Genomic DNA, 26,704 nt, shown 5'->3' with positions numbered 1-26,704 from the left:
CAAACCAATTTTTCTCCACTGTGATAGTAAGTAAACAATGGCCCCTATACATTATACATTATAAGAGCTTGTATCGCTTCTCTTGTACACCTGGGACTCCCATCTGGATCTCAATGATAGTGTGAAGAGGCATCTGGCACACAAAGGAAGCAGAAGCTTAAAGAAGGAACTTGGCCAGATCATATTGACTAGATAAATTCCACTCACTCACCTCAATGTGTGGAATTTCGTCTAGTGGCTTGTCAGTGAAATAGGCATACAGCGAGCGAAGTATTGCCTGTGAGTGAGGATGTGTTAAGCAAAAGGAAGAGAGAAAAAACCATGATGGCAGTCTCGAATCTTTTGGATCTAAAGCTTACTTGATGCGCTACCACCACAACTGGGGATCGTTGTCGCTCCAGCTCCACAATAACTGGCTCCAACCTGAAAGAGCTTCCTTTACTTTCTCTAACAGCCAAAGTGTAACGCACTAGGCCTACGTAGTTGCAAAGACGTTTTGTTTTTATTTTTCCTGTGCTATTTTTTTATTTTTTATTTTTTTTCCCTTACCTCTGGATAACGTCGAGGTACGATTCTCCCCGCGGGTAACGGTATCGAAGCTTGTCTAGCTTCCTTGACCTGCGAAAGTAGTAGATATCAAGCATCAAAACTTTAAATTGCGAAAGTGGAGCGCTCACTTACTGGTATTCGTCCGGCATTGTCTCTTTTATTTCCTCGTATGTCATGCCATCACATATTCCCGCGTCAATCTCGTCGAGAGCTCTCCACTGGACCTGTTAATGCAGCCTCGTTATAAATGTTTCTATACAAGGCCGGACAATCAAACTTTCGAGAAAAGATTTACCTTTGGAAATCCGGTGATGTGTGTGGCAGTGAGAATGGTTCTTCGTAGGGTACTCGTCCATATCTGAGCATTGCAGAAATTTCTTTTTTTAAATAATGAAGGAGAGGAACAAGGCTCACCGATGCCGAGTGCTGCGATTTGAGACGCTTATGAACGAAACTCGCGAGCTTGGTTGCATATATGTCTCCTGTAGCACTGAAGAGCACACAGTTCACAAGAGCAACAGAAGAAAGCATGAACTTACCTCAGCTCTGGGTCACCCCCAATGCGACCATTGAGATTGAACATGCTCTCGCCATGGCGTGTCAGTAAAATCGGACGAGGAGTGAGATGAGTGTTTACCTGTTGTTACCCAGACAGTTATGCACTCTATCTTGCAAAGCTATGAAAAGTCCCACCAGAAAAAATACTATTCGGCCAGGAAGATATCCACTGATGTTGTTTACCTGGCCAGAGAAACAAGCAAGCACTGCTCGGAACATTCTAAATGAGATTTAGTACCTGCATCTGTCCGTCTTGTTCGCTAACCATGTCAATCATCTTAATGTATGACCCCTCATCAACCGGTTCATAAGCCTGCAATAACTCTCGGAAATCTTACACCGCTCCATCATTTAGACATGTACCTTGGAGTAATTTACGAGACGAGCTTTAAAATCTGCTAGAGCTGCTTCATAGTCAGGTCTGAACAACATAAAGATCACCAGCTCAGTTGTGGAGAGAGCTGGACGTTGAAGGGAAAACAAGGCTTACTTACTGATCAGCGTAATCCGGGCTCTTGCGAATTTTGAGGCGAATATTTTGATCAATCACTGCTGGATCTTTGCAAATCGTTTCCAAAAAGATGACCTGTTTCAATATGTACTTTCCGAGACACTGTTTGGCGTCAATGTATAAATATGAATATAAACCTGGCATTTTCCCTCAGCCATGGTCAGAAGCATTTTCCTCCGCAACTTTGTGCTGTTGGTGGCATCGAAAACGCCAACCTAGTACAAACACAGGCTAAGAGTTTTTATGGAATTTGTAGTAACGCACCTGGCCGCCTTCATCCATCCAGGAAAGCATGTCATCCATGGCCAAAGCTGCGACCTGTAAGGCAAGGTTGAAGGCTGTTGCTATCATAAGCAACACTAAAATAGAAAAATTTGTGCAGTCACCTCATTTCGCGCATCAATCCCTTCTTGATTGTCTGAGCGAAAAAAATCCGCATTCTAGTTATCGCACTCAATTCAGAAGGTCTCATAGAAACTAGTAGCAAATCCAACTACCTGAGTGCAACCGTGTTTAAGGCGACGGTACTGCACGATGAAATAGTGGAAGCTCAGTTGGCACGAAAAGCTATCATCAGAGATGAAGACGGTACCTTTCCAACGTTGAAGTGCTTGGTATCATGTCCCAGCCAACGTAAGTATCTCGTCAACTTCGCGGCAGTAAACGTTTTCCCTCTCGCAGGCAAGCCAACCTGGAAAGGCACGAATCCCAGAATTTAACAGAGTGGTAGAAGAAGATTTCGCTCTAGCGTACCAAAACAATTGCAAGACGACGACGTTCTTTGGGTCCAAGCAATCGATCGGCAACCGCACCAGCTGCTCCAGCTCCTGCTGCCGATGGCATGACCTGTACAGTTCATGTCAACCGCGGGAGAAGGAAAACTTCGGAGAACTACGTACCTTGCTCTCAAGGTCATCGATGCTTCCATTCAACACACTCACATCACTGCCTAAGCGAACAAGTCCGGGAGAGCTGCTTATGGAGCGGTCTAGCTGTTGTTCTTGGGGCCTCAAAGAGATAGGACTTCCAGGCCTAGAATCTGGTCTGTTCTCATTCTTGTCACTTGTTTCAGGTGGCCCGCAAGCATTTTCTCTCTCGGACCCCAAAACCACAAAATCCTGAGCATAAAACGTTGAAAGCATTATAGAAAATGAGAGCTTGTAGTTAACCTTGATAGACACACATCGATCCTTTAGATTCTGTGGGAAAAGTTTTACTGGCACAGATGCAGAGCGTTCGATCTCACGATCGTGAGGAACTTCAGCGGCATCTGCCACGTACTGCGTCTCAGAGTTCGGGGATGGAACTTCATAACCATCCACGTCCGACTCCTGTGAAAACAAAACTTTGAGCTCTTCTATTCTAAAAGAACAAACCTCTGGTGCAAATCCACGCGACTGAAAGTGTCTCCAGGTCTTCCCGAGCGCAAAAGGAGAAACTTGATCCAAAGTTATCGAGATATGGATTTGTATGGGAGAGCCTGGACTGTAAAAGCCGGAACACAACCTTGTGTTTTCCAAGAGCTGATGAGAACCATCAACGTGTAGAACACTTTCCTCGTTCTTCACAAAGAACATCACCTCCGGAGCCTCTACAAGAAGAAAAATAGCCATCAAACAAGATTGAAACAAAGAAAATGCTACCATGGATATCAAACGATGGCAGGACGCAACTCAACTCCCAGTTCCGGGCAGATAGCCGCTCCAGTGGGACCTAAATTCAAATCCATCAATCGATCAATCCATCAATCCATCCATCAATCATCCAGAAACTTACAGCTCGAGCTTGATCCCAGCAACCAAAAACAGGCAGCGATCCATAAGCAAAAGGCTGGAATCCATCGCCGAGCTCTCCCACAGGCTCGAAAGAAATGGTCGCCACCGCGTAGAGAAGGGACGAGTCCCTCATTCCCGCCAACCCTAGTCACATTGAAAATGCTCCTCAAATCTATTCGTTGGAATAGTGAAGGAGGTCTTGCGATCGATTCGCGGGAGAGGAACCTGTGAGTAAGGAGGTTTTGTGATCGATTCGCGGGAGACAAATTTCCAAAATCTTGCTAGCTGTGGGGTTCGAACCCACGCGCACTACGTGCAGGTGATCTTAAGTCACCCCCCTTGGACCTCTCGGGCAAGCTAGCTCGTGTTCCATGTGTAGCGTTTTCTCTCCTCCTCATGGCGGTCTAATGGCGCGGGGATAATATTCTAGGGTTTTAGCGATGGCGATGGCGGTGTTGCCAATCCAAGCCCGGCCTGCCGCTGCGATCGCGAGGAGCACGCCATTGCCGTCAGCGGCGCGATGCAATGCGGCAGCGAGCGCATTTGTTCCAGGTAAATTCGATCCGAGACGATTGGATGAAACGAAGGATTCGAATTGGATTGTCATGGCGCAGGAGCTTCGTTGACGTCTCGTGAGGTTTTTGGCGATGGCGTGCTGCGGCTGAGAGCGCGGAGCGGCAATTCGATGCTAGCAACGAGACGGACTGCCAGAGTGATGGCGCTGTTTGGGCTTGGCGTGCCCGAGCTCGTCGTGATCGCCGGAGTGGCGGCGCTGGTTTTTGGGCCCAAGAAGCTCCCAGAGATTGGGAAGAGCCTCGGCAAGACTGTCAAGAGCTTCCAACAAGTAAAAAAGAGATCTTTTCGTGAATCTCGCGGCCTCATTTGGTTTTGTTGTCATGGGCAGGCAGCGGACGAATTCCAGACCGAGCTCACAGCGAAGAAATCCGCCGAGGAAGAAGAAAAAGTTCCCGGATCCTCGGAAGAAACCGAAGCAGTGAAGAAGACAACGGCCAAGGAGAATGTCGAGGTGTGAGAGCGAAATCTAGATCGAAAAAACGCGGACATCAGTCTATGGGTGGTGATATAAATCGTTGTCGTCAGGAAAAGCGCGAGAGCTTTTCACTCAGACGAACGAGACCTTACATGGATTCATCATCTGTCCGTGAGAAAAAAAATCGAATTCCACAAAGGAGATTTTAGGGTCTCAGAAATAGAGGATGGGCGATTCACAGAGATGCGAGGAGATGAATGGGTTCCCTTGCGCGAAGCAAGGCATCGTCTCTACTCGCAACTCGCCACAAGAGAGATCATCACAGACCACGAAGAACCCTAATCCCCGATGGTCTATATAAACGATGGCTCCCGCGAATCGGGACCGTTGGAGCTAGCGGCTGCAATCTGGGAAACGCGTAACCTAATTTGGACCGCGAGGGTTGTGCCACGTGGCTGCCAGAAAAATCTCTCCGGCGATGGAGGGCATAGTTCATTCTGGAATGGAAATAGAAGCATTGCCGGTAACGCCCTTCAAAGTCCTTCACATTTGTCGTGGCGCGTTTGTGAGTGTTGGATGCCCGCAGATCAACGGCGCATGACGGGCGGGCAATTCATGCAAGCAGAGACTTAGAGGGGATTGGAATTCTTTCCTTCATTCATTTTCCATCTGTACTGGTTGGGCGGCGGCGGCGCCATAGCCATTCCGACCCTAGGGCAGCGCTCCGGCACGGGAATGGCGCTTTGCCCGGAGTAGTCGCCGGCGGCATGGCGCTGCGGCGCCATAGCTAGGGCTTGAGGTAGGGTATGGCGCTTGAGGAGACTGTCGAAATCTTGTCTCGCTTTCGCCGCCCTGGAGCCGTCTGTGGAAGCGCTTCGGTCGTCGGTGGCCAAGTCGCCACTGGCGATTGATGAGGCTGCTTGGAGGAGTAGCGCCGCCAGTCCGAGCAACGCAGGTACCAGTAGGGGTAGTGGGAGCCGAATGGGTAGCACTGAGGAGTCGGAGCGCAAGCGAAGGCATTCCAACAATCACACGTCTCTCTCGCCACCGCCAAAGAAGCAGCAGCCCATGGCTCCAGTTTTAGAGGAGAGAAAGGTTTGGTCTTCTTCTTATTGTTGGTCTTTCTACTTTTCTAATGCTTCTTTGTGCATGTATAGGCGGACCCGGGAATGCTTCAGTACCAAAACCAGCAACTCGCTCAGAAGCTTGACGCTCAAAGAAGTGAGATACACGCTCTGGAGGATAAGTTCAACCAGCTTAAATCAAAACAAACTTCTTTTGATGAGACGCTTATTTCGGTGAATAGGTGCTGGAAGGAGGTAAGCGGTCCTTTTTATCTTTCATTGTTGTTTGTTTGGTTTCTATGTCTGACTCGTTCTTTTCTATAGCTAGTGGATGACTTGGAGCTACTAGCCGTAAATGCTCATCCTGATGGTACTACCGAGCTACCGGTGCTGGAGGTAGCGCCGCCAGTGTCAAGTGGTAAGAAATATTCCACTTACATGGATAGGCTGACAAATGCCGTTCAGTTGCAGATAAGCCGGATACATCGTCCGTAATTCCGGAGGAAACTTTTTTACAGCGCTTAGTTCGCTCCTCAGCATCTACGGAAGGTGACACCCTCGATGCGGCTTTAAACAGTAGAAGGGCCTCCACTGTGAAAACGATGAGCTACATAGTGCAGGTTATTCAATCCCAACGCGCTAAGCATGACGAGCTCACCTCCATGTTAAAGAATCAACTATCTTCTGATGGTATGTATCTCAAGTGGTGTTTGTCCAGTTTTTTATGCTTTCATTGTTCAGTTGCTGGAAAGGCCCTTCAAAAGGCTCATGATGATTTGCTGGTTGAAACTCAAAGTTTGAGAACAGCGATGGAAGCACTCCATCTCAAGCATAAAGAAATTAGCTCTGCAATGACGGCTATGGAGGATTCCCGCTTGAAGGATCGAGCTGAAATAGGAAGATTAACTGGTAAGCTAGTTTTTATATGTTTTAGTGCTACGCTGAGGGTCGGCATCTTTCAGGTGAGCTGGAAGATACACTAGCAGAACTGGACACGAGTAGGCGAAAGCTCGCTGCTGCTTTAAGGAATCAGAAAGATTTGCCACCAGGGCCGCCAACACCTGGTGCTGTGACAAAAGAACCAGGGGAAAAGGGTGGAGTGTATAAGACGTCGAAAGATATTAGAGATCTTGAAGAGCTTTTAGAAAGAACTAAGGTATGTACAACGTGTTGGTTCTCAGTTTCTTACTGCTTTGATTTCAGGCTTTATCGGAGTGCCGGCTCGTTGATCTTCAAGAGGCACATCAAAAGAATCTCAACCTGGCAGAGCAACTACGCCGATTACAGGTTTTCGCATTACTTTGCTATGCTATATTCAGTGGCACTGAATTCACACCCACAGGATTCTCATATTGACGAGCAACGGGTTATATCGTCGAGGCCCTACCTCCTACTCCAAGATCAGTTGAAGTTCTTCAAGGCGGAACTCGACCGATGCCAAGCAAATGCGGAACGGTTTCAGGTGAGAACTCGTTTTTCTAGCTACATAAGAAGTCATTCCGACTGGCATCCATTTTCCAGTGTGTTGAAGTGCCAGAACTCTGCTGTAGGCTGAGCGTGATAGTGCATTACGACACGAGAAAGAAGTGAGCCTGAAAGCTGAAGCTGGAGAAGCTGCCCGGAGGGACGTAGCTGTTGCGGAATCGAGGATCACAGCTTTGGAGGCGAAGTTACAACAATGTATGGCCGATAGAGATGATTTACAGCTAAGAGTCGAAGAATTAAATCAGCTTTCTGGTATGAGTTTTGGGACCTTTCTATGATTGCTTATTCTTTTTTATAACCTCAGGAAGAAAGGACACTGTTGCGGAGCTCAAGCTAATGATAAGTACACTTCACAAGGAGATGGGGATGATGCAACTGCAGCTTAACAAATACAAAGATGCTGCCCATGAAGTGTGCAGTCTTCGAGCAGACTCCCATTCTATGGCAGCGGTTCTTGAAAGAAAGGTACTATTCTCTATGATTACAAGAATCCTTTATATATAAACGTTTTGACAGAAATTCGAGTTTAAAAATCTTTCGAAGAAGCTAGCAGATCAGGCTATTGAGGCAGACGTGTTCAAAGAAGAGGTCAGTACTGCTATCTTTCGTCAGATTCTTACGGTATTGGTCGATTACAGATTCGCGTTCTCAAAGAAAGCGAGCAGGAGTTGAAGCTTATACTAGATATGTATGAAAAGGAGTCAATAGAAAGCAGGTGTGCTGTTGCCCTTCAACTCTCTTTCTTCAAAAGCTTGTTAATCTTGTGCTTTCTCTGCAGGGATATTCTAGAAATACAGCAATCAGAATGTAGAGCTCGAGCCCAAATACAACGTTTACAGGAGGCCTTGGATGAACACAGCCTTGAACTTCGCGTAAAGACAGCGAATGAGGCGGAGGCCGCCTGCCAGCAAAGACTTGCGGCAGCTGAAGCAGAAATTGCTGAACTTCGCGAACGCTTGGATGTTTCTGACAGGTTCATTGTGGCACTTTTAACTTTTAGACATTCTTACACTGTTTTTCAGAGATAAGATGGAGCTGCTAGAAACTATTAAGGCAAAAAGTGAAGAAGGAGATGCTTACATATCTGAAATCGAGGTAAGATTTTTAGTTTTCTTTCATTTATGTCTGTAATTTTCTTTTTAAACAGACTATCGGGCAAGCATATGAAGACATGCAGACTCAAAACCAAAGGCTTTTGCAGCAGATATCCGAAAGGGATGATTACAATACAAAGGTTTCTTAGATTCACGTGAGCTAGAAATGAGACTAATTTTCCGCTTACAGCTTGTGGCGGAAAGCTTGAAAGCAAAACAGTTGCAGACCTCTCTTGTTGCTGAGAAACAGTCGATATCTGGGAAGATGCAGCTTGCAACGTCTGCAGCCGACTTGCAAAAGCAAAGGGCTGCTCGTTTCGAAGAGCAGGTTTTTCTCAATTGTTATCGTCATTTTCGTTACATTAACATTCTATTTCTTGTGTAGGTTCGTCTACAACTGGACCAGCTTACCAAGGCAGCTGATGAGACTCGGCACAGTAATTCAGCTGTGGAGGTCGCTCGGCGCAAATTGGCGGAGGCAGAGAGGGAGGTCCAATCGTTAAGATCCGCTTTGGAAGTTTCTGACAAAGAGCTCCGAGAACGTGGAGAAAAGACGAACGATGTCCTGGTAGTACTGGAGAACGAAAGGTACGCTGTCTACATTTACTGGCTTTTGTATTGAATTCGCTTGCTGCAGGTTTGAGAAGAAGCAACTTGAGAATGAACTGACCGTACTGAAAACCAAGCATACCACTGCTCAAGAGAACGCACTGGTGGAGAAGCTGCAGGAAGAAGTAAACAAATACAGGACGCTACTAAAGTGTAGCGTTTGCCACGACCGACAGAAAGAGGTACGTGTACATTCACCTTCATCGATTGTTTGTGTTTCTCAGGGGCCTCTTTTCCGTGTTTCAGGTGGCGATTACGAAGTGCCTCCATCTATTCTGCAACCCGTGTATTCAGAGGAATCTGGAAATAAGGCATAGGAAATGCCCGGGTTGCGGAGTAGGATTTGGCGCGGGTGACGTTCGGCACGTCTACCTATAAAAGCATCGATTCCTTCGTGTAGATCTATCTAGCTATGCTACTGCTTTGGTGCTCGAGGTAACTTCCTTTGTTGCTGGAGGAGATTTTGGGTTGTTACTGACTTGAATATAAGTTTCTGTGAATAGTTTTTCTTTTCCATACAAGGCTGAGGTTTCGACGCTTGAATTTAACTTAGATGTCACTAACTGTGGCTGTCTTTTCAATGTAGTTTGTCGCGAGCGCCGCGTGCATGGCCGCTCCAATCGGTAGAACATCCTCGTCCAAGTCGAAGTATGGGGAGTGTGGCCGGTTGTCGAATCCTTCGGCGTCGTTCCCACTTCCCAGGAAGAAGAACATGGTTGGGACGTGATCCGAGTAGAAAGCAAAGTCCTCGGCTCCCATGGTAGGCTCCATCTCGGTCACTTTGTCCTCTCCCAGGAGATCCTTCGCGACTCCCTGGAAGAAGTGGTAGAGCTCCGGATCGTTGGAGGTGGCGGGTTGCAAGTTACTGATATCTACGCTGGCCGAGCACTGATGCACGGAAGCTTGGCTGGTGATCACCTGCGAAGCCGAGAAGATCGATGGAAGATCAAGCAAAGTTGAGAAGATCGGGAAGATCAAGCAAGGTTGGGACGAGAAGAACCAGATGGAAGATCAAGCAAAGTTGGCCGAGAAGATCGAGATGGAAGATCAAGCAAACTTGGGACGAGAAGATCTAGATGGAAGATCAAGCAAATCGAGATGGAAGATCAAGCAAACTTGGGACGAGAAGATCTGCTGCGGAGAAGATCTAGATGGAAGATCAAGCAAAGCTAGGACGAGAAACCAACCTGTTCGATTCTGGTTTTCAGTCGCTCGAGGCCTTCTTTCTTGTAGCCCCGGAAAGTCCCTTTGAGCGTCACCGTGGAAGGAATGACGTTGAAAGAGTCGGGGGTCTGGATGGACGTCACGGACACGACCTGTGCAGCGTGCGGTACCGCGCGGTACAGTCATACCATTGAAATGTGAAGAGTTTACCTCGCTCTCGAGAGGATTGGATTCGCGGGAGACGAGCTGCTGGAGACTAGCCACCACCATCGATGCTGCGAGAATGGGATCTATCGTCTTGTGCGGCAAGGCGGCGTGGCCTCCACGTCCGGTGATGGTAGCGGTGAGAAACCCGGCGCCCGCGAGGAGGGGTCCCGCGCGGCTGCTGGCGGTACCCACCGGCCTCTCGGAGGTGACGTGGATGCCAAAGATGGCCTGGGCGTCACCCAGCGCGCCACCCTCCACCATGGCCAGCGCGCCGTAGAGGCCCTCCTCGGCGGGCTGGAAGAGCAGCCGGACTGTGCCGCGCGGTACCGCGGCGGGGCGGGAAAGGAGCCGCGCGGCACCCAGCAGCATCGCCACGTGTGCGTCGTGGCCACAGGCGTGCATTTTACCGGCCACCTGGCTCTTGTACTCGGAATTGCCCAGCTCCTTGGCAAAAAGAGAATTTCGCGGTGAGTTTTACCAAGTCGGGAGAAGTAAGATTTGCTTTATTACCTGGAGAGGGAGGGCGTCCATGTCGGCTCGCAGGGCCACGATGGGCGGCCCACCCGTACCGATGGTGGCCACCACTCCCGTGCCCGCCACCGGCCACTCGTACGGCACGCCCAGCGCGTCTAGCTCCGCCCGGATGAGCGCGCTCGTCTCAAACTCTTGGAAGCCCAGCTCTGGGCGCTGGTGGATGCGCCGCCGGATTCCAACCAGCCATTCTCGAATGTCCTCGCCATCGCCGATGCTAGAGAGCGTGGAGTTTGCGATCGCGGCATCGCCAGCAGAGGAGGAGGGGCATTCTTGGTGCGCGCGGATGGATCGCAGTGGGACTAGCAGCAAAAGGGAGAGTAGCGAGTGAAACCACATAGTCGGCGCGCCGCCGACTATGAGAATAGAAATTTATAGGGCAAAACGATAGAGAAGAGATGCTCGAGCTAAGAATTGCCGGCTAAACAGTTGGTGCTCCTCATCCTCAGGGAATAAGTCAATCCTTGATGTGTTTGGGCATTTGCTTGATGAAGCAAGGTCGCGTAGATTTCTGGGACACATCCACCATTTTTTTTTTGTTTTTTTTTTTTTGGCGGCGGAGGCGCTCAAGAAGAAGCAAAACTCTCACTCTCACTCCACCACTATCACCACCAGCACTAGCAGAAATCCCTCTCGCTCAAGCCTTTTGACAAGCGGAGATTTTCAGCTGCTATATGCATTGGAGAGTGTTACGTAGAGCGCGGGGCTGCTGGAGCTCATCCTTCGCGCAACCCGCCTTCCAAGGCTCACGTCCCAGTGGATCCGGCAAGCTCCCAGCAGTGACGCGCACCCGGCGGCGTCCAATCCCAGCGGCAGGCTGGCGGCGAGCTCCTCGGCGCAGCCCAAGAGCCCCGATCCGGCGAGGGCGTCGACGACCGCTCCATAGTGCTCCGCCGACGCTTCCATGCCGTGCTCCGCCACCATGAGCCCCAGGTACGAGTAAGCCTCCCGCAAGAGCCCCCGTTGCTTGCAAGCGTTGAGGATGCCCAGGAATGCGATGCTGTCCAGCGCCAAGCCTTGGAGCTGCATCAGCTGGGTGGTTTGGGTGGCTTCGTTGCAGCGCCCGGATCGAGCGTAGGCTGTGATCATGGAGCTCCAGGACACGGGATCGCGGTCGGGGATCATTGCAAATACCTTCGCTGAGTTCTCGAGACTCCCGTTATCGGCGTAGGCTGCGAGCAGCGAGTTCCAGGATCCCACATTACGGTAGGCTATGGCGTCGAACATCGCTATGGCTGCCTCGAGGTGGCGGCTTTTGGAGTAAGCGGTCAAGAGAGCATTGCAGGAAACCGTGCTCCACTCAGCCATGTATTCGAAGAACACCTGCGTGGCTGCCTCGAGATGGAACTGTTGGCCGTAGGCCGAGATCAAGGCCGAGCAGGCCACCGTGTTCCATTCGGGCATCCTGTCAAACAGGCACTTAGCATCTTCCAGATGCCCACGCTGGGCATACGCGGTTACCATGGCGCTCCAGCACACGATGTTCTTTGCGGGAGAGGAATCAAATACTTTTTGCGCTCCTTGCAAGTCCCCAGCCTCGCCAAAGGCCTTCATCATTGCCGTGAAAGAAACCACGTCCATCTCTGGCATGGATTTAAAGCATGTTTGAGCCTCAGCACAATGCCCCGCTACGGCATTTCCAGCTATCATTGTGTTCCACGTTGAAACATCTCGGTAAGGCATGCAGAAAAACAAATCGCGAGCCTCTTCCATCTTTTTGAACAATGTGTACGCTTGCAAAAGAGTATTCCAGCTGACCACGCTACGTACGGGCATCGTATTAAACAAGGCGATTGAAACGTCAAAATGCCCTTCTTGGGCATTTGCAGCAAGAACAGTAGTCCACGAAACGACGTCCCTCTCCGGCATCTTTTGAAACACCGCCATAGCTTCACGAAGGTTACCGAGCTGGAAATGCCCACGCAGCATTGTGTTCCAGGACACAATGTCCTTGTCCGTCGCAGGCATCCTGTCAAACACCTCTCTTGCTTCCCGCAAGTTCCCATTGTCAATACACGCCGCGATGAAAAGGTTCCACGAGAAAACATTGGGATGCTTGATGGCCTCAAAAGCCTCGCGCGCAAGCTCCAGGTTTCCAAGCTTCCCATACCTGTGAATCAGCAAGTTGGAGCGATATCTCGCCCTCGAATCGTCGAGGTCGGGGCCGGAACAGCAGGGCGATCCAGTTCTTAGAGCTAGAGCAACCATCGCCTCATTGCAAACTCTCAGCCAACCTTCTACTCTTCGAGAAGATCATACTTTTCCTGGGCGCTCCATCTTTCACCGCGCAAGGAGGTCGTTTTGGCCACCCAAGAGAGCCTTAGCTGCGTGAGCACCATGTTCCAAATTGCTGTAGCTCGTCGATGCACCCAGCAAACATCGCCAGTCCATCACCTCCGCCTCGAATGGCATGCTTGCGATACGCTCCTCCGCCTCTCTCAGATGCCCGGCCCTGCTCAAGAGATCGATCATACATCGGTACTGGAGCTTGTTTGCAACGATCCCATAATCGACCACCATCTCCGCGAAGCAACGAAGCCACCCCAAACTGTTCCAGTGCGTCCACACACGAGAAGAACCAAGGTGAAGCAACGATCGCCCGGTCTCTCCTCTTCAACCTTGATCGCACCATACAGATCCACCGCGCTTTATGCGCATAGGCCGAAATCATCGCGTTCCAGGCAATCGGATCTTTATCTGGCCTTTAATAAACAAATTTCTGTATCAAACAGAAACTTCGTATGTTCCAGATGCCCGATTTGGGCATTTGCTGAGAGGATTGAGTTCAGGAAAAAAACATCGCGTTCCGGCATCCAGTCAAAGATATGCCAAGCCTCATCAAGATTCCCGTTACGGGCATAGGTGCTCAGCATCGCTCGCGTGGTGGATCATGCCGCGATGACCGTACTCGCAGAGCGGGCATGGCGGAGAAGCGCGCCACGGCCTCGTCCCAGTGGCCATTATGGGCGTAGGCCCCGAGCACCGCATTCCAGGAGACATGATCGCGCTGCGGCATGGAATCAAACAAGCGCTTGGATTCCTCAGTTGTCGTGGACCGCCATCTTTGCAGCATATGCCAACCACAGCAGAAGCAAAAATGATATGCCGCAGAGGAACATTGTTTCGTGGAATGCAATGCTAGCTGCGTACTGTCAATGTGGGAAATTCTCCGAAGCACAAAATTGTTTTGATCGCGTGCTGGAGCACGATCTCTTCGTGTGGAACACAGTGGTTACAGCACTTGCCGCTAAGGGGTATCTTGTAAATTTCAAAGAGATCTTCTATGCCGTGCCTGATCGCAACCTGGTCTCCTGGAACGCAGTCTTGACGGCGAGCACGCATCACGGAGAGCTACGAGAGTCCAACTCTTTGTTCGACCTGATGCCTCAGCACAATCTTGTCTTCTAGACCGCATTGTTCGCCATATTTGCCCGTGCTGGGCATCTTGAGAAAGTGCTAGTGATCTTCCACTTGATGCTGGCAAGGGACAGGATTGCATTGAGGCGATGTTGCCTGTGTAAGTTCTCCATTGCCAGTTCCCAGACACAGCATTGTAGGCAATGAGAATCTTGCCATCAGTGGTGGTGATGTGGAAGGAGAGTGCCTAGCCATTGAGATTGCTCACAACGTTGCCCATTCCACCCATATTCATGATGAGCACCAGATTGAAGTGTGGCCATTGATCGTGAAGCAAATCCAAAAATCACTTTTCCAAGTGATCAAGGAAGAGAGTTTTGCTTACCTTTGGTATTGGATTTGTAGTACTTATGATCTTTTTATAAATAAGTTAAACTAGTTGTTCTCTATCAATTGTTTTATGACATGGCAAGAAAATGTGCCATTTTAGACTAGTCAACCACAACAAAAAACTTTATCAAATCCTCAGAAAGATTTTGAAAAATGAGTTGGCCATAACAAGAATAACCACAATAAAAACAATGTTAAATCCTCAAGAAGGTGAAAGATCTAAGTCCTTAGATTAAAAGGAAAAGGTTGGACAAGACAAAAAAAACATGTCACAACATTTTAGTTTGAAGCATATCACGACATTTTAATTTCCTGACATATATCATAGGTATAAACAAAGTTTTCAACATATTTGAGCATATGGGGTTATCAAAATTATTGTTAAACCAATTCTAATATCTTTTGGATACTAAAGTGCTCTATTGCTAAGGTGTCATGCCACACTTTGATAACACATAATTGCATTTCACCATTAAATATATACAGATACAAGATTCTCAAACCTCACAAAATTTTTATATTCATGACTCAACCTAGAAATTGATTACTAAGCTTTTAACATAAATGGATTAGACCAGTGAGTTGGGTAGCCTTGGATTTGCCTAACCTCCCCTATATAGTTACTTCTACGTACTCTAAAAGAACTTGACTATGAAAGCCAAGATATTCTGTAAGCACATTGGCAAATAGGGGCAAGTTAGACTGTTTGCACTTTTTGGGTGGTATGAATTATATATCTTGGTAATGATCTTTGCAATTGTTTCTAAGTGGTGGTTAATTCTGCTGTTTATTGTGTAGGAGAGGGATGGAGCACTGTGGAGGTAAACATGAAATACTTGCTTGCTCTCCAGATTTGCACAGAACAGGATGCTGCCAACAAAGAAGAAGAAGCTTTTCTTTTTTAATGGGCATGATAAGGTGAAAAGAATTGAAATTGAAAAGTTGGCGAAGATGCAGACTAAATCTCCGCGTGGTGACAGGTGCAGTGACATGGACTCCACGTTGTACATCCTTGTACACGTCATCCATTCATAAAAAGCAACGGCCATTTTCTACGTACGTTTTCCACTTGATTAAATTTATTTTCTAATCGTTTCCTCAAATCGGGCATTACCTACACCCCTCTGCCATCGCTTGAATTTTTCCTGCCCCCTTCTCCTCTCTCGCTCTCCCTCCCTCGAATGGCGACGTCAATTGCAAGAATAGCGTGAGAATTTCTCTTCTCCTCGCACGGATAGATAGAAACACTCCAAGCAGTAGTGACAAGTGTAGATAGATCACACCAAAGATCCATCCATGACCACCACCGCCAGATCGAAATTCTTCCTCTCCCTTCTCATCCTCTGGAAATTCTCGGCGCTCCAAGCCTCTGGAAGAGCTCTGAGTCAGGCGAGGATCCTCCCGGAAGAACCAAGCAGCAAATCCGCGAGTCCAGCCGCAGCAGGGGTGTCGCTGGAGGGGAAATGGGATCACAATTACTCGTGCATCTTCGACACCGGCAAGGCCTTCACGTATCTCCACATCGCCTATGTCACGTACTTCAACATCACCTCCAAGGCTCCAACGGTTTGCTCGCCCGCCGACTGCCTCGACTCGTGCACCAACGATTGCTCCTGCTCCGCGGTCGTGTTTGATGCGCCCACCTCCTCCTGCTACCAGTACCACGACTACATTCCCGTCCAGAGCATCCCCTTCATCCCCGTGCGCAGCCGCGACACCATCACCGCCTACATCAAGGTCCAGAATGGCTACTCCTCCTCCACGCCGCCGCCAATTCCCGCGAGCTCCCTGGCGAGTTTCGCGATTCTGGGCTTGTGGGTCGCTGCAGCTCTGAATTGGGTGCTCTGGTGACCCGCTGGTTCGAGCGGGATCGCGATCGATCGGGCACGGGGGCTGTGTTCTATAGCTTCTAGCAGCCACAATTCAAAACGATAGAGCCTCTTTTAGTTTCCTTTGCTACCGTTTCTATGATCATGGCGAGAGCTTCTGTGATCATGGCGACAGCGAGCAATCTTTCAATGTGAATAAAAGTTGGTCCAAAACGCGCCATGAATTGCGCAGTATAATTGAGCGAGAGAAAAAAGGACAATTTTCCGGCCCCATCAGAGATTCGCAGCGCTCGAATCGTTATCTTCTCTCTTCGATCATCTCGTGATCATGTAGCTGATTCTTTGGTAGATCCGAGGCTGGCTGGAGCGCAACGAACGACGTTGGTGGATTTTGCGGGGTCGCTCGACTGGAAAGTGTCGTTTTTTTTTTGCGTTTTCCCTGCCAAAGAGCGAGCGGATTTGGATCCATCCCACCACCGCTTTCGAATCTGAAGGGGACAGATCAATGTACAGTGTCAGGAGCAACAAACAAAGAGACGGCATGTGCTCTTGCCTTTTCTTCGCTAAATATTGCGCTCTCCTCCTCCTCCTCCATAGCCACCCCCACCAAAGCAACGGCCTAGATCCTTGCACTCGGCGCTTTCTCCCTGTCCATTAGCAGTCAAAAAACTCCGCGAGAAAATGCTTCCCCTAGGAGCTACTTTGCTCACCTGAAATCCTTGCGACTTTTTCTCTTTGCGATCTTTCTTTCGTTAGGCTCCTCGCTCTCCTTTCACGCATTGTAGCTCTAAACTGCGAGGAAGAAACGCTTGTTAGCAACTTCTAAAGTCTGTTTACTTTACTTTGAGAATGTACCTGTTCCCGCTTTGTCAAGGGACGAGGACACGGCACTCGAGACATTGTGCATTGTACAAAGAACGAGAAGAAGAAAGGAAACAGGTAGGATAATCTTAACAGGGAAAATTGAACAAGCAGAATACACATATATAAACACAAACCATACGGCACACTACTTGGTGTGTGCATTGAGCATCTCACGGTATATCAGGTCGATAAACTGATCAGTCTGCTCAAACAAAGACCAAAACCAAAACAAAAAAGTAAGAACACCATCAACAAACAAAGACAACTTTAATCTACCTGAACGAGCCGCGAGAGCGCATCCCGAACTCCCTCCCTCGTGATCAAAGTCGCGGAAACTGGAGCAAGCGATGGAGGTGGAGCTGGCGGTGGAAATGGTTGGAGAAAAGGCGCACCATGCGATGGTTGAAGAACAGGAGGAGGAGGAGGAGCGAGAACCGTGGACGCTGGAGGCGTCATGAAGAAGGATGGCTTCACCAAAACGGGAGTTCCTTCGGCTGGCTCTGGAGTCACAGTCGTAATGGCTGGGACGCTCGCGACCGGGGGTGGAACGACGGGTGCTACATTGGAAGATGGTGGCACGGTCGAACGGATAATGGGAACTGTCGCGACTGGAGGCCGAGAAGATGGTGGTGGAGGATCCACATTCAGCTGTAAAGCATTCTGTAAAGCAGAAAACAAAAAAAAAAAGAGACAGAAATGTTTGTTAGATGTGAGAGTGGAAGATGGGCTTACGTTAAAAAACCGCTCCAGTGGTTCTTCTGGAACGGCGCTTGCTGGTTCCAGTGGTCCCTCCACAATGGCCGCTGTCGGAACTGCCTCTAGCTCTTGAAATTCATTACTGCACGCTTCAGTAAGCACACCATGTCAAATCCAGTCAGGAAGATGAGAAGAGATCTACTACAACCTCGGCTGGCTGATCAGCTTTGGCTTTGGAGGAATTTTCGAGAAGGCGTTGAGTATCCTGTAGATCTCACCAAAATCAGACTTTCAGCGTTTCAAGAGAAAAAAAAAAAAGAGCAAATAACAAACCTCGAGAATAACTTGGCAACTTCTTCACACTCCCGTGGATTGTAGAACCAGATCCCGTTAACCTCCTGCGCTGCATTTCGGTAGAGCAGGTAAGGCACCTGGACCTCGTACTCGAAATTGCTGAGGAGATCCTCGACCAAGTTCTCTGACAGGCACAATCACCAACGCGTCAAAACAAATCCAGCAAGGACGAGTTTTTTAGCGTCTAAGAAAAACAAAGAGAGAGAGAGAGTTGCAATCACTCTTACCTGTGCTTCTGCGATTCATGACAATGAACTGGAACCTGGGCTGCATCCGCCTAGATCACCAAGAGCACAGAATAAAAACAAACCACACCACAAGATCCATCCTTGCCTTTTCACAACGAACAATGACCCCTCTACATCCTTTCGACTCTGCGAATAACGATAGGATCGAGCATTAGCGCCTCGAAATCCAGCAAAGGATCCAAACCCCTCGCCCAGAATTCCAAGCCCAGGCCCTTACCCACTGATTGAGGTCCATGCTGAACTCGTAGAAGGTAACGTGACCCGCGGTGGTGAGAATGTCCTCGACGTGCTTGTCCATGCGCTGGAGCACAGTGAGATTGAGCTCCTTGGTGCTCTGCTGATCAAGCTGCGGCATTGGTTTGGCGCTCTGCCCCATCGCCATCGCTCCCTCCCTCCCCAAATCCCTGCTTCTACTCTAGCCCCATTTTAGGGTTTCATAACGAGGATCGAACCCCTGACGCATTGCCTTGGCATATTCCCTGGTTTAAAACTAGGGTTTATGGGAAAGGAATATTCACTTTAGCCCTAGTCGCCCAGCATGACGACGCTCGTGGAGACTGGCGAGGAGGATCCGGTGCTCGCCGTGGCGCGATTCACAGCTGATGTCGCGTGGGCCAAAGCTGGCGCCGATGTAAGTGGCTGATCTTTGTCTTCCTGGCTCAGGAAATTTCTTCTCTAGGTCGCGGAGGCTGAGATCTCCCGCATTTGCGAGGAGGCTGAGAATCTGGCCGTGGAGAATCGGTGGTCGGAGCTTGTGTCGCTGCTCTTGACGTCGTCGGAGATGGTTTTGAGCAACACCCCCGAGAAAGGTTTGAGCTTTCTTTGTATTTTGTTGGAGTTAAAAGGAGTTTCCTTTGTCTGTCTAGATTCCGAGGCTGTGTTCTCTGTGATAACGAATCTAGTGTCCAAGGCCAGGAGTCCAGATGAGGCTCTCGCGATGGCTGATCAGATTGCTTCGAAAGTTACACCGAATGTAACTGATAAGCCGGCACTTCGTTTGAGAATGTAAGCTCCTGTTCGATTAGAGCATTCGTGCTAATGGTTTCTTCTTTCTTGTTTTTTTTTTCTTTGAACAGTCTTTTCAACTTATACAACGTTCTTGACAATCCGTATGGACGTTTCCTTACATTCAAGAGAGCTGTGGATTTTGCTGTTAATGGAAAAGTCACAGAGATGGTGACCCCGTCTTTCAAGCGGATGGATGCGTTCTTAAAAGAGTGGAACATCGCCAAGGCAGAGAAGAGAAAACTGTTTCTTGCCATCACGAATATCTTGAAAGACGGTAAAAGGTATGACACTGGCACTTCGTTCTAAGCTCATTTTCTCCTCAAACGCGTTTCTGTTTTGCAGCTCTGCAAAAGACTCTTTCAGCTTCTTGCTGAAGTACCTGGCTACATTTTCTGGAGAGGACAATCAGACCCTTGGAGAAGCGAAGGAGGAAGCTGTGAGAGCAATCATCGAGTTTGTGAAAGCACCAGACATGTTCCAGGTTTTCTCTTACTACTCCGTCTCATCTCCTTTCTCTAAACTTTGGTGTTTCAGTGTGACCTGCTAGACATGGCAGCTGTTTGTCAGCTTGAAAAGGATTCCAAGTATGCCCCAGTTTATCGGCTTCTTGAGATCTTTTTGACTTCTCGCCTGGATGCATATCTAGAGTTTCAAGCCTCCAATCCAAATCTGTTTAAAAACTACGGTATGATTCAGCCTTGGTCACGTATTTGTTCTTACTAGGCGGCATGCGCAGGATTGGTGCATGAGGAGTGCATCACAAAGATGCGACTTATGTCACTGGCCGGGCTTGCCTCCAAAGCCTCGCGGGAAATCCCTTATGTAACGATCAAGGATGCATTAAAGGTAAGCATTTTTTTTCCTTTGTCCTTTTCTTGTCGAATGAAATCAGTACGAAACGAAACCCGCCAGGTCGGAGATGATGAAGTCGAATATTGGATCGTCAAGGGAATAGCAACGAAGATGTTGGATGCAAAAATGGATCAAATGCATCAACATGTTGTCATAAGGTCACTTTTTTAGTGATTGCTACAGCGGACTGACTACACAGATTTTTCGAATGCAGCCGCTGCACGGAGAGGGTGTTCGGCCCCACGCAATGGAAGGAGCTCCGGGCGAAGCTGGCGGTTTGGAAGGTATTCCTCTTTCAGATCCAGTACAGGGACCTCTAACAGGTTTTTTTCTTTTTTTTAGGAAAATATTTGGAATGTGACAAGAAGTGTGGAGAATGCAAGAGCTACAAACGGTGTACCAGTGGCTCTCCAAGGCCAAGTTGTCCATTAGACAAGGAGGCGACGTAAAAAGTTTTGGTACATTTTATCTTTGACTTTAAAATGGAAGTGACGATAGATTGTGAGCCTCTCCTGTGCAGTCGGTTGTTTTACAGCATTGCGCTGATTTGGATTCCTTCGATACTGTTGAAATCCGATCAAGTGGTGGTGAATGACTGGATTTGTGTTTTCTAGGTGGGAGAACAAAAAAGGATTTGGTTTTCTGGGAAACGCACAGCTAGCCGACTTGCTCGGGCAGGTCCCACGTTGGAGGCTAATGCTCGCTAAAAACAAAGGTATTTGGCAAGTTACGTTTTTTACTTTAACTCTCGCGGATGATCTCAGGTCTAGAAGATGAGCTCGGGGTATCGAGCTGATGCTGTCGTAAGACAAACTCGTCATCTCCTCAATCCTTGGCGCCAATGCAAAGCGCCAGCACTGGAGGAGAGAAGTTTGACACAAACACAACACTGCTCAGTTATGAGGTAGCTTCCCTCCACCCAACCCGGAATCGCAACGTGTTTTTTCTCTTCAGTTCTTTTTGGTTCTTCCTCCAGATTTTCCAGCTACAAACAAGCGCAGCAGTCTCGAATGGTATCTTACTGACTCAAAGACTTGATAGCTGCGCAGCCTTTGATAGTATTGTTTTATAATCTACAAGCTTTGTCAAATGGATAAGCTTGTTCATTATCTGGAAGCTGAATTGAAAGAACATGAATAGTTTCCTGTCTCTAAGATCATTGTCTGTGATTGTATCTGAAAGCCACCTCGTATGAATACGATCACTATACCCTGATCTTTGTCATGTACAGTCTTCTATGTATCTGATATAATTCACGTATGATAGTTTTTGAGCTGCTAGATCACCTGGGAAAACAATCTGTACACCAACCTTTGATGGAAGGAAAGACGACCTGGAGATCTGTCGATGTTGTTGTTGGTTCGTCTTGTCAGATTAGAACGCGTAGAGCTGGTCCAAATCCGAGGAGCTCGAGGACGATGGGTCGGCCAGGAAGCGGCTAAAGAGGAACTCGTTGATGAAGCCTTGATCGGCAGTGGCGGCGGAATGCTGCTGGAAGAATGGCTGCTGCTGCTGGGAGGTGGAGTGTGATGAATCGAAGGACGAGGAGGAGAAGTTTAGAGCTGTGTGATCGCCCACGAAGCCCGCAAACGCGTTGTATGCGGCGGCGGCGCTGGGGCTGCTAATGTCGGCGAGAGGCGGCGGGATGGCGGCGGCGTAAGGCTCGCTCTTGCACGACTTTGTCAAGGACGATCCCTTGTTGCTATAGCACGAGCTCGCGTTGGTGGCGTAGGGGCTCACTTGGGATGATCGTAGCGGCGGGAGGAACTCGGGATCGAAGAGCTTGGCAAAGTCTCCCGTGCTGTAGAGCCCGGGGAAGTTCTTGGAGCACTGGTGCTGCTGCTGCTGATCGTCGACGCCGGAAATGCAAGACAAGTGATCGTCCAGCTCGGGCTTGGCGGTGGCGGCGCCGGGCGAGCAAGGAACCTCGTGATCGTCCGAGTCGTGTGCCGCGCCGGTGGTGATGGCGGCGTTGTCCTCGGACAATGCCCTCAGCTTGGCGGCGGCCAAGGCCTTCTTTTGGAAGATCCGACACACCACCCATTCCTCCTGGGATTCAGACAAAAGAGAAGAAGTCAATCCCATGATTCATCGAACAAACGAAGAACAAAGGAAGAACACGAAAGAACAAAGAACAAAGAAAGGAAGAACACGAGAACGCACGAAGAACAAGCGAAGAACACGAAGGAAGAACACGAAGAACACACTTAAAAAAAACAGAGCATTAGGTATTGGCGCGAGAAATTACTCACCTTGGCGGCTCTGGATCCATACAAGTAGGCGGTCTTGCCTTCCAATCGATACTCGTGCATGACCCAATTGGTTTTCTCGCCCCGGGGAGCGCGGCCCCGGTAGAAAACCAGCGTTTTCTTCATACCCACAAGAGAAGTTCCGGGTCCATTGCTGTTGCTGTTGTTGACGTTGGATCCTCCTCCTCCTCGGACATCTCGATCTTTGCCGGTTGCTTTCCAGTAGCCGGCCTCGGTTGCCCGATTCGTACGCATCCCCGTCGGGTACTTCCGGTCCCTCAAGCTAAAGAAGTACCATTCCTTCTCTCCCATGTTTGCTTTCTCTGCCGGGAAAGAAAAAAGAACAAAGGAGAGATTTTTAGAGGAATTTCGTCCAGGCAACTCGACCCAAGTGATCGATTCCAAGTTCCTTGGAATGCCATGAATGCAATGCAGCAAATTCAAGCCCAAGAACGTCGAGAGAGTGAGAGGAAATCATAGAAACGAATGCGAGAGAAGATGGGAGAGTTCCTCCTTACCGGGTAGATCCCATGGCTCGAACTTGTTGAGATCGACCTCGGCGATGGCGTGCGCCGCGAATTTTGTGTTGACGACCTTCTTGACGAGGTAGAAGGTGATGAGCTCGTTGTCGGTAGGATGGAACCGGAATCCCGGTGGAAGCCAAATGTTTGGAGGAGGCCTGGACCGATTGCTTCCTTGCTGCTGCTGCTGCTGCTGCACCACCATGGCGCTCATGCTCAGAACAAATCCCTCTCGAATGACGACCCAAAACAAACTTCCTCTTCTCCTTCTCTTCTTCCCTCCAAAGCCGAACGTGAGCCTCGAGATTGATCGAAGCTTTTGCTAGCGACACCACCGCCAATGGAATTCAACTCAATCAAAGCTCGAGCTCTTCCCGAATCCCAGCCCCCCTTTTCGTTCTTCTCTTTTTCTTCTCGCGGCCCTGGCCCTGCAGTGGACAAACTATGATTGACGCCGCGATTGATTGATTGATCCTAATTCTATCTTTTCTCGATGTGTTCGTGCGCACTGTGATGATGGAGTGTGTGAGAGAAGACTATATGGAAACAGGAGAAAGAATGGCTGCTCAAAGTAGGAGCACTTCTCACTCAGCAGTGTTTCTTGGAAATGAGCTCTCAACCTACACAAGTAACAATTTATTTGACTCGGACTTTGATGAATTTTTAATTCAATGGAATATTTTCTTTACTCTTATCCTCTCATTATTTTTATCTGGTTAAACTACAGATTATATTAACTAAAGCATGCTTAGCTAGAAATGTTCTAACTTGGAGAGACGCATTGGATTGGAGTAAACTTGACTGCGCCGCAGCCATATGATTGGAGCATAATTCACGCTGATTTATTTATTATTATTATTATTTATTATTTTTATGTTTTCTCTCTTAAGTAGAAATTCTAAATTATTTTTGGTGTCGGTTTCATTGGTATTGAGGGAATTGCGTGCATACTTCCAACCCGCGGAAACTATACCTTTTTATCAAATGTGAACAAAAGCGCCCCCTGCGTTTTTTTTTTCCTGTTCTTACCTCTAAACTTTGTCTCTTGATCAAATAGTATATTATAATTTTGCCTTCAAAGTCAATACGGTGGTGGTGCTGGATACTCCGCTGAATAGAGGACATCCATGAACAATTCTTCTACTTTGTTCTATATACAAACACGCCCACGCGAAAAACAGACAAAAACCACGCTTGTACTTACACTGAATGAGAAACATTCATGAATGTAGCTTGAATCTCTTTCTCCATCAATCTTTCTCCAGATCGATCCATGGGGTCGATCAATTCACAGTTATTCATGGCTGCTCGCCCTCTTCTTCCCCAAAATTTGTTGGTTCGCTTCGATCCAATCCAGCCAGCCAGCCAACCAACAATTCTGATGGCTCATAAAACAACGTTTCTGGAGAAGAGAGAGAGAGAGAAAGAACCCTCTCTTGTCTCTATACTTTTCTGTGTGGCATTTTCATTTTCACCGCCACCTTTTGTCACTCGTCGTTTCCCACGTCGACAAAAGCCTTGAGATTCCCCATCCATGGAGGGGATATCCTTGGCGGCGGCTGCTTAGAGATCAAAGATGGAAGTGCAAGGATTTTTTCTTCTTTTTTTTCCTCTCTGGGCCGTTTTTTTGGCTTTTCGGAGAAGGAATCCGGGAAAGGTTCCCACGAAATTGACGTGGTTTTTCCTGGGTTTGAAGCTCCCAAATCCTTGTTCCCGACAAACAAACTTGTGGCTTCTTGGCTTAGCCAGCTTTTTCAGTGGGAGAATTATAATAGCAATTTAGCAAGCGTGTTGGGACAGAAACACGGTGTGGTTTTTGCTAAAAATTAGCAAAATGCCCGCCTCGCAATGGTGTCGGTTTTCGAACAGCTAACGGCCTTGGATTTAAAATCTCCACAATTTCGGCAACTGAAAGAGAAGCTTCCCTGAGCTTAAATACTTATCAAAACTTCTCACTAAGTATTTTGTTATGGGTTTTCCAGCGTTGATCATTCGTTGTGTCAGCAGCAGCAATCCAGTCAAATTATACATTTGAAGTTTGATAGTTTCTCGGCTAATCGATATTTATACGGTACCTTTGGTTGTTTCCAAATGATTCAAGTGTACCACCAAGGAAAAAAAATTTAACCAAAAGAGAAAAGAAGATCACAGCGAAGGAGACAGTCGGACAAGACACTCCCAGAAATTCCAAGAGCAGAGCACGCATGAGAATCTTGCCACGTGATTTCCAGACGACGATGGAGAGCCTATCCAAGCTCTCTTAACATATTTGCACTACAGCAGTGCCACCGAGAAAGACCATCGTCGAGCTTGTCATATTATAAGAACTGCCGGAAAGTTATGGTGATGTAATGAAAAGGAAGTCTTTGCTTTACCAAGTTGCATTTGGATAATGATCAGGATTCGTGAACAAGCTACCGTCTAGAGTGGTCAAAGCCGTGCCGGAAATTATAAGTGCATATTCTGTTTATACATTCGTATATGTGTGAGTCTATCAGATCGGAATCGAAACTAGAGGACTGGGTCGACAGATGCAAAAACTTTGGACTTCAAAGAAATATTTTACGGCCACCACCAAACAAATCAAACTACCACGGCCTGCAGTGCGTCGGGGAAACGAAGATGGTCTCTCAAGGAGTACACCAAAAAAATGTGTGGAAAAGTGAAATTGCACGGCATCTAAACCCCCCCAGTTTGACGAAATCGAGATCTACATATGCCGTGATGCGATGGAGATGTTTCACTTTGGTACATCAACCCATCCATCGATCGATGCATCCAGACGTTGTTTCAACTCGGCCCGCAACTCCCAGCAGCTCCGAAGCTTCAGGGTTCACTACAGCACTAGCAAACAGCTTAATACCTTTCATTACACACAGCGCACCGGATTGGTTTGAAACGTCAAAGGCATGCGATAGGCGTGCATCCATCCCTTTCAGAAGCCGCTCGTCTTGTTTTTTCTTTGCCACCTTAGATACAAAGTCCATCACACAAACTTAAGATAACAGAAGGAAATCAAGCAATTCTGAAGAGCTCATCTTGGGCGTAAACACCACATGCATGCGTCAATGTTGAGCGGTCCATTCCTGGTTTGGAGCCTTGGAAAGATGGGGAGTTTGGAGTCGAAGTTGGCCAATTCTGCTGCCCAGACTTCGCAGTCGCAAATCTTGGGCATGTCCTTTTGTCAAAGGTCCATCGAATCTTGGAGGCTGCGATGGAGAAACCTTTGCTCCACGCGTAACATGAGAGCGGAAAAGCCGCAGTTTTGAGTTACGACACATAATCTTGTGAGCTCGTTCGACTCGAAGGTCGGTGGCATGCCCAGCGAAGAAAACCTCGCGACTCACGAAAGCGTCTTGTACGTTGCCCTCTTTCGCTGGCTGGCCACAATGTGTACCACGTATGGCATTCCAATATCGTTGACAAAGAGTTCTCCTGCTTTTCTTTTTGTATGCTTTCTTCCGCAGTTTCTCGGGCTCCCAACAATCAACATCTGCTTGTGCTCCACCTTTTTGAAAGAGATGACCGCCACCTTTTCCTTCACTCATGTTGCATTTGAAATGAATGTTGCTTGGAGCAGAGCTTGTAATAATAATCGAAAGTAATTCGACTAAAGTAAAAGGCCCCTGACCCTTCAACTTGCAGGAGATGGACTCGTCTCTGGCGGATCGAAAATCACGCCAAAAGTTCTTGAGATTATCTCCAGTGGAATGTTTTTATCTCCGGTGGAATGTTTGGGATCAGTGGAGTGGGGGTGGAGTTGAGTGGAGAATAGTGACTCGACTGATGGCCCAAAGG

At 48.3% G+C, this 26,704-nt stretch overlaps 8 protein-coding genes and 2 non-coding genes across 10 annotated transcripts; 3 read left to right on the top strand and 7 right to left on the bottom strand.

The window, feature by feature from the left end:
• Nucleotides 1–19: 19 nt before the first annotated feature.
• Nucleotides 20–3,204, bottom strand: LOC9648850 (6-phosphofructo-2-kinase/fructose-2,6-bisphosphatase). Its single transcript, XM_002976238.2, has 20 exons — nt 2,788–3,204; nt 2,518–2,736; nt 2,372–2,464; nt 2,211–2,309; nt 2,116–2,145; nt 2,005–2,058; nt 1,883–1,936; nt 1,756–1,833; nt 1,602–1,693; nt 1,471–1,528; nt 1,346–1,420; nt 1,243–1,290; nt 1,089–1,186; nt 964–1,039; nt 845–907; nt 682–773; nt 550–618; nt 360–423; nt 212–277; nt 20–133 (listed from the first exon to the last, which is right to left on the bottom strand). The coding sequence occupies exons 1-20, from the start codon at nt 3,193–3,195 to the stop codon at nt 59–61; spliced, it is 1,911 nt and encodes a 636-aa protein (XP_002976284.2). The 5' UTR covers nt 3,196–3,204; the 3' UTR covers nt 20–58.
• A 468-nt stretch (nt 3,205–3,672) lies between these two features.
• On the bottom strand, nt 3,673–3,755 carry TRNAL-UAA. Its single transcript has one exon. It is a non-coding gene; the product is annotated as a tRNA-Leu (tRNA).
• Nucleotides 3,756–3,763: 8 nt separating this feature from the next.
• Nucleotides 3,764–4,597, top strand: LOC9648849 (sec-independent protein translocase protein TATA, chloroplastic). The gene is made up of 3 exons (XM_002976373.2): nt 3,764–3,945; nt 4,008–4,237; nt 4,298–4,597. Exons 1-3 carry the CDS (start codon nt 3,834–3,836, stop codon nt 4,424–4,426), a joined length of 471 nt encoding a protein of 156 aa, XP_002976419.1. The 5' UTR covers nt 3,764–3,833; the 3' UTR covers nt 4,427–4,597.
• Nucleotides 4,454–4,554, bottom strand: LOC112348578. The gene has a single exon (XR_002993113.1). It is a non-coding gene; the product is annotated as a small nucleolar RNA Z43 (small nucleolar RNA).
• A 249-nt stretch (nt 4,598–4,846) lies between the features above and the next one.
• Nucleotides 4,847–9,157, top strand: LOC9646587 (E3 ubiquitin-protein ligase BRE1-like 2). The gene is made up of 19 exons (XM_024681162.1): nt 4,847–5,479; nt 5,542–5,703; nt 5,773–5,866; nt 5,914–6,138; nt 6,190–6,357; nt 6,411–6,604; nt 6,652–6,735; nt 6,791–6,910; nt 6,999–7,185; nt 7,238–7,398; nt 7,450–7,521; nt 7,572–7,648; nt 7,712–7,906; nt 7,956–8,028; nt 8,081–8,167; nt 8,218–8,355; nt 8,413–8,615; nt 8,665–8,818; nt 8,883–9,157. Exons 1-19 carry the CDS (start codon nt 5,366–5,368, stop codon nt 9,012–9,014), a joined length of 2,640 nt encoding a protein of 879 aa, XP_024536930.1. The 5' UTR covers nt 4,847–5,365; the 3' UTR covers nt 9,015–9,157.
• Nucleotides 9,085–10,898, bottom strand: LOC9646586 (IAA-amino acid hydrolase ILR1-like 1). Its single transcript, XM_002976237.2, has 4 exons — nt 10,518–10,898; nt 10,011–10,451; nt 9,824–9,952; nt 9,085–9,554 (listed from the first exon to the last, which is right to left on the bottom strand). Exons 1-4 carry the CDS (start codon nt 10,875–10,877, stop codon nt 9,186–9,188), a joined length of 1,299 nt encoding a protein of 432 aa, XP_002976283.1. The 5' UTR covers nt 10,878–10,898; the 3' UTR covers nt 9,085–9,185.
• Nucleotides 10,899–11,201: 303 nt separating this feature from the next.
• Nucleotides 11,202–12,746, bottom strand: LOC9648848 (pentatricopeptide repeat-containing protein At4g02750). The gene has a single exon (XM_002976236.2). It carries the CDS (start codon nt 12,744–12,746, stop codon nt 11,202–11,204), a length of 1,545 nt encoding a protein of 514 aa, XP_002976282.2.
• Nucleotides 12,747–16,316: 3,570 nt separating this feature from the next.
• LOC9648847 (mRNA-decapping enzyme-like protein) lies at nt 16,317–18,711 on the bottom strand. Its single transcript, XM_024681324.1, has 11 exons — nt 18,494–18,711; nt 18,362–18,402; nt 18,256–18,305; nt 18,008–18,152; nt 17,883–17,939; nt 17,711–17,816; nt 17,255–17,638; nt 16,970–17,180; nt 16,825–16,906; nt 16,668–16,761; nt 16,317–16,602 (listed from the first exon to the last, which is right to left on the bottom strand). The coding sequence occupies exons 1-8, from the start codon at nt 18,656–18,658 to the stop codon at nt 17,124–17,126; spliced, it is 1,005 nt and encodes a 334-aa protein (XP_024537092.1). The 5' UTR covers nt 18,659–18,711; the 3' UTR covers nt 16,317–16,602; nt 16,668–16,761; nt 16,825–16,906; nt 16,970–17,123.
• An 80-nt stretch (nt 18,712–18,791) lies between these two features.
• Nucleotides 18,792–20,646, top strand: LOC9646584 (eukaryotic translation initiation factor 3 subunit M). The gene is made up of 10 exons (XM_024681321.1): nt 18,792–18,907; nt 18,956–19,085; nt 19,143–19,281; nt 19,353–19,565; nt 19,627–19,765; nt 19,819–19,969; nt 20,021–20,130; nt 20,197–20,294; nt 20,351–20,420; nt 20,479–20,646. Exons 1-10 carry the CDS (start codon nt 18,815–18,817, stop codon nt 20,566–20,568), a joined length of 1,233 nt encoding a protein of 410 aa, XP_024537089.1. The 5' UTR covers nt 18,792–18,814; the 3' UTR covers nt 20,569–20,646.
• Nucleotides 20,647–21,217: 571 nt separating this feature from the next.
• LOC9646583 (protein CUP-SHAPED COTYLEDON 1) lies at nt 21,218–23,491 on the bottom strand. The gene is made up of 3 exons (XM_002976234.2): nt 22,904–23,491; nt 22,389–22,708; nt 21,218–22,185 (listed from the first exon to the last, which is right to left on the bottom strand). The coding sequence occupies exons 1-3, from the start codon at nt 23,118–23,120 to the stop codon at nt 21,511–21,513; spliced, it is 1,212 nt and encodes a 403-aa protein (XP_002976280.2). The 5' UTR covers nt 23,121–23,491; the 3' UTR covers nt 21,218–21,510.
• Between the last annotated feature and the right edge of the window lie 3,213 nt (nt 23,492–26,704).

Source organism: Selaginella moellendorffii, unplaced genomic scaffold (assembly GCF_000143415.4).
Source record: "Selaginella moellendorffii unplaced genomic scaffold, v1.0 SELMOscaffold_30, whole genome shotgun sequence".
In the NCBI taxonomy this organism is placed as follows: Eukaryota; Viridiplantae; Streptophyta; class Lycopodiopsida; order Selaginellales; family Selaginellaceae; genus Selaginella; species Selaginella moellendorffii.
The sequence above is the reverse complement of the archived record's forward strand: the minus strand, read 5'-3'. Positions and strand labels throughout refer to the sequence as shown.

Bases quoted from the DNA above. Each gene is read 5' to 3' on its own strand.
- LOC9646586 (XM_002976237.2), bottom strand. From the start codon at position 10,877: ATGTGGTTTCACTCGCTACTCTCCCTTTTGCTGCTAGTCCCACTGCGA. The intron at 10,452-10,517 runs GTAATAAAGCAA...CTTTTTGCCAAG, and splicing joins TGGACGCCCTCCCTCTCCAG to GAGCTGGGCAATTCCGAGTA. The intron at 9,555-9,823 runs GTTGGTTTCTCG...TCGGCTTCGCAG, and splicing joins TGAAAACCAGAATCGAACAG to GTGATCACCAGCCAAGCTTC.
- LOC9646583 (XM_002976234.2), bottom strand. From the start codon at position 23,120: ATGAGCGCCATGGTGGTGCAGCAGCAGCAGCAGCAGCAAGGAAGCAAT. The intron at 22,709-22,903 runs GTAAGGAGGAAC...CTTTCCCGGCAG, and splicing joins CGAGCCATGGGATCTACCCG to AGAAAGCAAACATGGGAGAG. The intron at 22,186-22,388 runs GTGAGTAATTTC...TCTGAATCCCAG, and splicing joins ATGGATCCAGAGCCGCCAAG to GAGGAATGGGTGGTGTGTCG.
- LOC9648849 (XM_002976373.2), top strand. From the start codon at position 3,834: ATGGCGATGGCGGTGTTGCCAATCCAAGCCCGGCCTGCCGCTGCGATC. The intron at 3,946-4,007 runs GTAAATTCGATC...GTCATGGCGCAG, and splicing joins AGCGAGCGCATTTGTTCCAG to GAGCTTCGTTGACGTCTCGT. The intron at 4,238-4,297 runs GTAAAAAAGAGA...TGTCATGGGCAG, and splicing joins CTGTCAAGAGCTTCCAACAA to GCAGCGGACGAATTCCAGAC.
- LOC9648850 (XM_002976238.2), bottom strand. From the start codon at position 3,195: ATGTTCTTTGTGAAGAACGAGGAAAGTGTTCTACACGTTGATGGTTCT. The intron at 1,529-1,601 runs GTAAGTAAGCCT...TATGTTGTTCAG, and splicing joins AGCCCGGATTACGCTGATCA to ACCTGACTATGAAGCAGCTC. The intron at 1,040-1,088 runs GTAAGTTCATGC...TGTGCTCTTCAG, and splicing joins GGGGGTGACCCAGAGCTGAG to TGCTACAGGAGACATATATG.
- LOC9648848 (XM_002976236.2), bottom strand. From the start codon at position 12,746: ATGGTTGCTCTAGCTCTAAGAACTGGATCGCCCTGCTGTTCCGGCCCC.
- LOC9646587 (XM_024681162.1), top strand. From the start codon at position 5,366: ATGGGTAGCACTGAGGAGTCGGAGCGCAAGCGAAGGCATTCCAACAAT. The intron at 7,399-7,449 runs GTACTATTCTCT...ACGTTTTGACAG, and splicing joins CAGCGGTTCTTGAAAGAAAG to AAATTCGAGTTTAAAAATCT. The intron at 8,616-8,664 runs GTACGCTGTCTA...CGCTTGCTGCAG, and splicing joins GTAGTACTGGAGAACGAAAG to GTTTGAGAAGAAGCAACTTG.
- LOC9648847 (XM_024681324.1), bottom strand. From the start codon at position 18,658: ATGGCGATGGGGCAGAGCGCCAAACCAATGCCGCAGCTTGATCAGCAG. The intron at 18,403-18,493 runs GTAAGGGCCTGG...CGTTATTCGCAG, and splicing joins GCATGGACCTCAATCAGTGG to AGTCGAAAGGATGTAGAGGG. The intron at 17,817-17,882 runs GTTGTAGTAGAT...TGAAGCGTGCAG, and splicing joins AAGCTGATCAGCCAGCCGAG to TAATGAATTTCAAGAGCTAG.
- LOC9646584 (XM_024681321.1), top strand. From the start codon at position 18,815: ATGACGACGCTCGTGGAGACTGGCGAGGAGGATCCGGTGCTCGCCGTG. The intron at 18,908-18,955 runs GTAAGTGGCTGA...TTTCTTCTCTAG, and splicing joins GGGCCAAAGCTGGCGCCGAT to GTCGCGGAGGCTGAGATCTC. The intron at 19,970-20,020 runs GTATGATTCAGC...CGGCATGCGCAG, and splicing joins AAATCTGTTTAAAAACTACG to GATTGGTGCATGAGGAGTGC.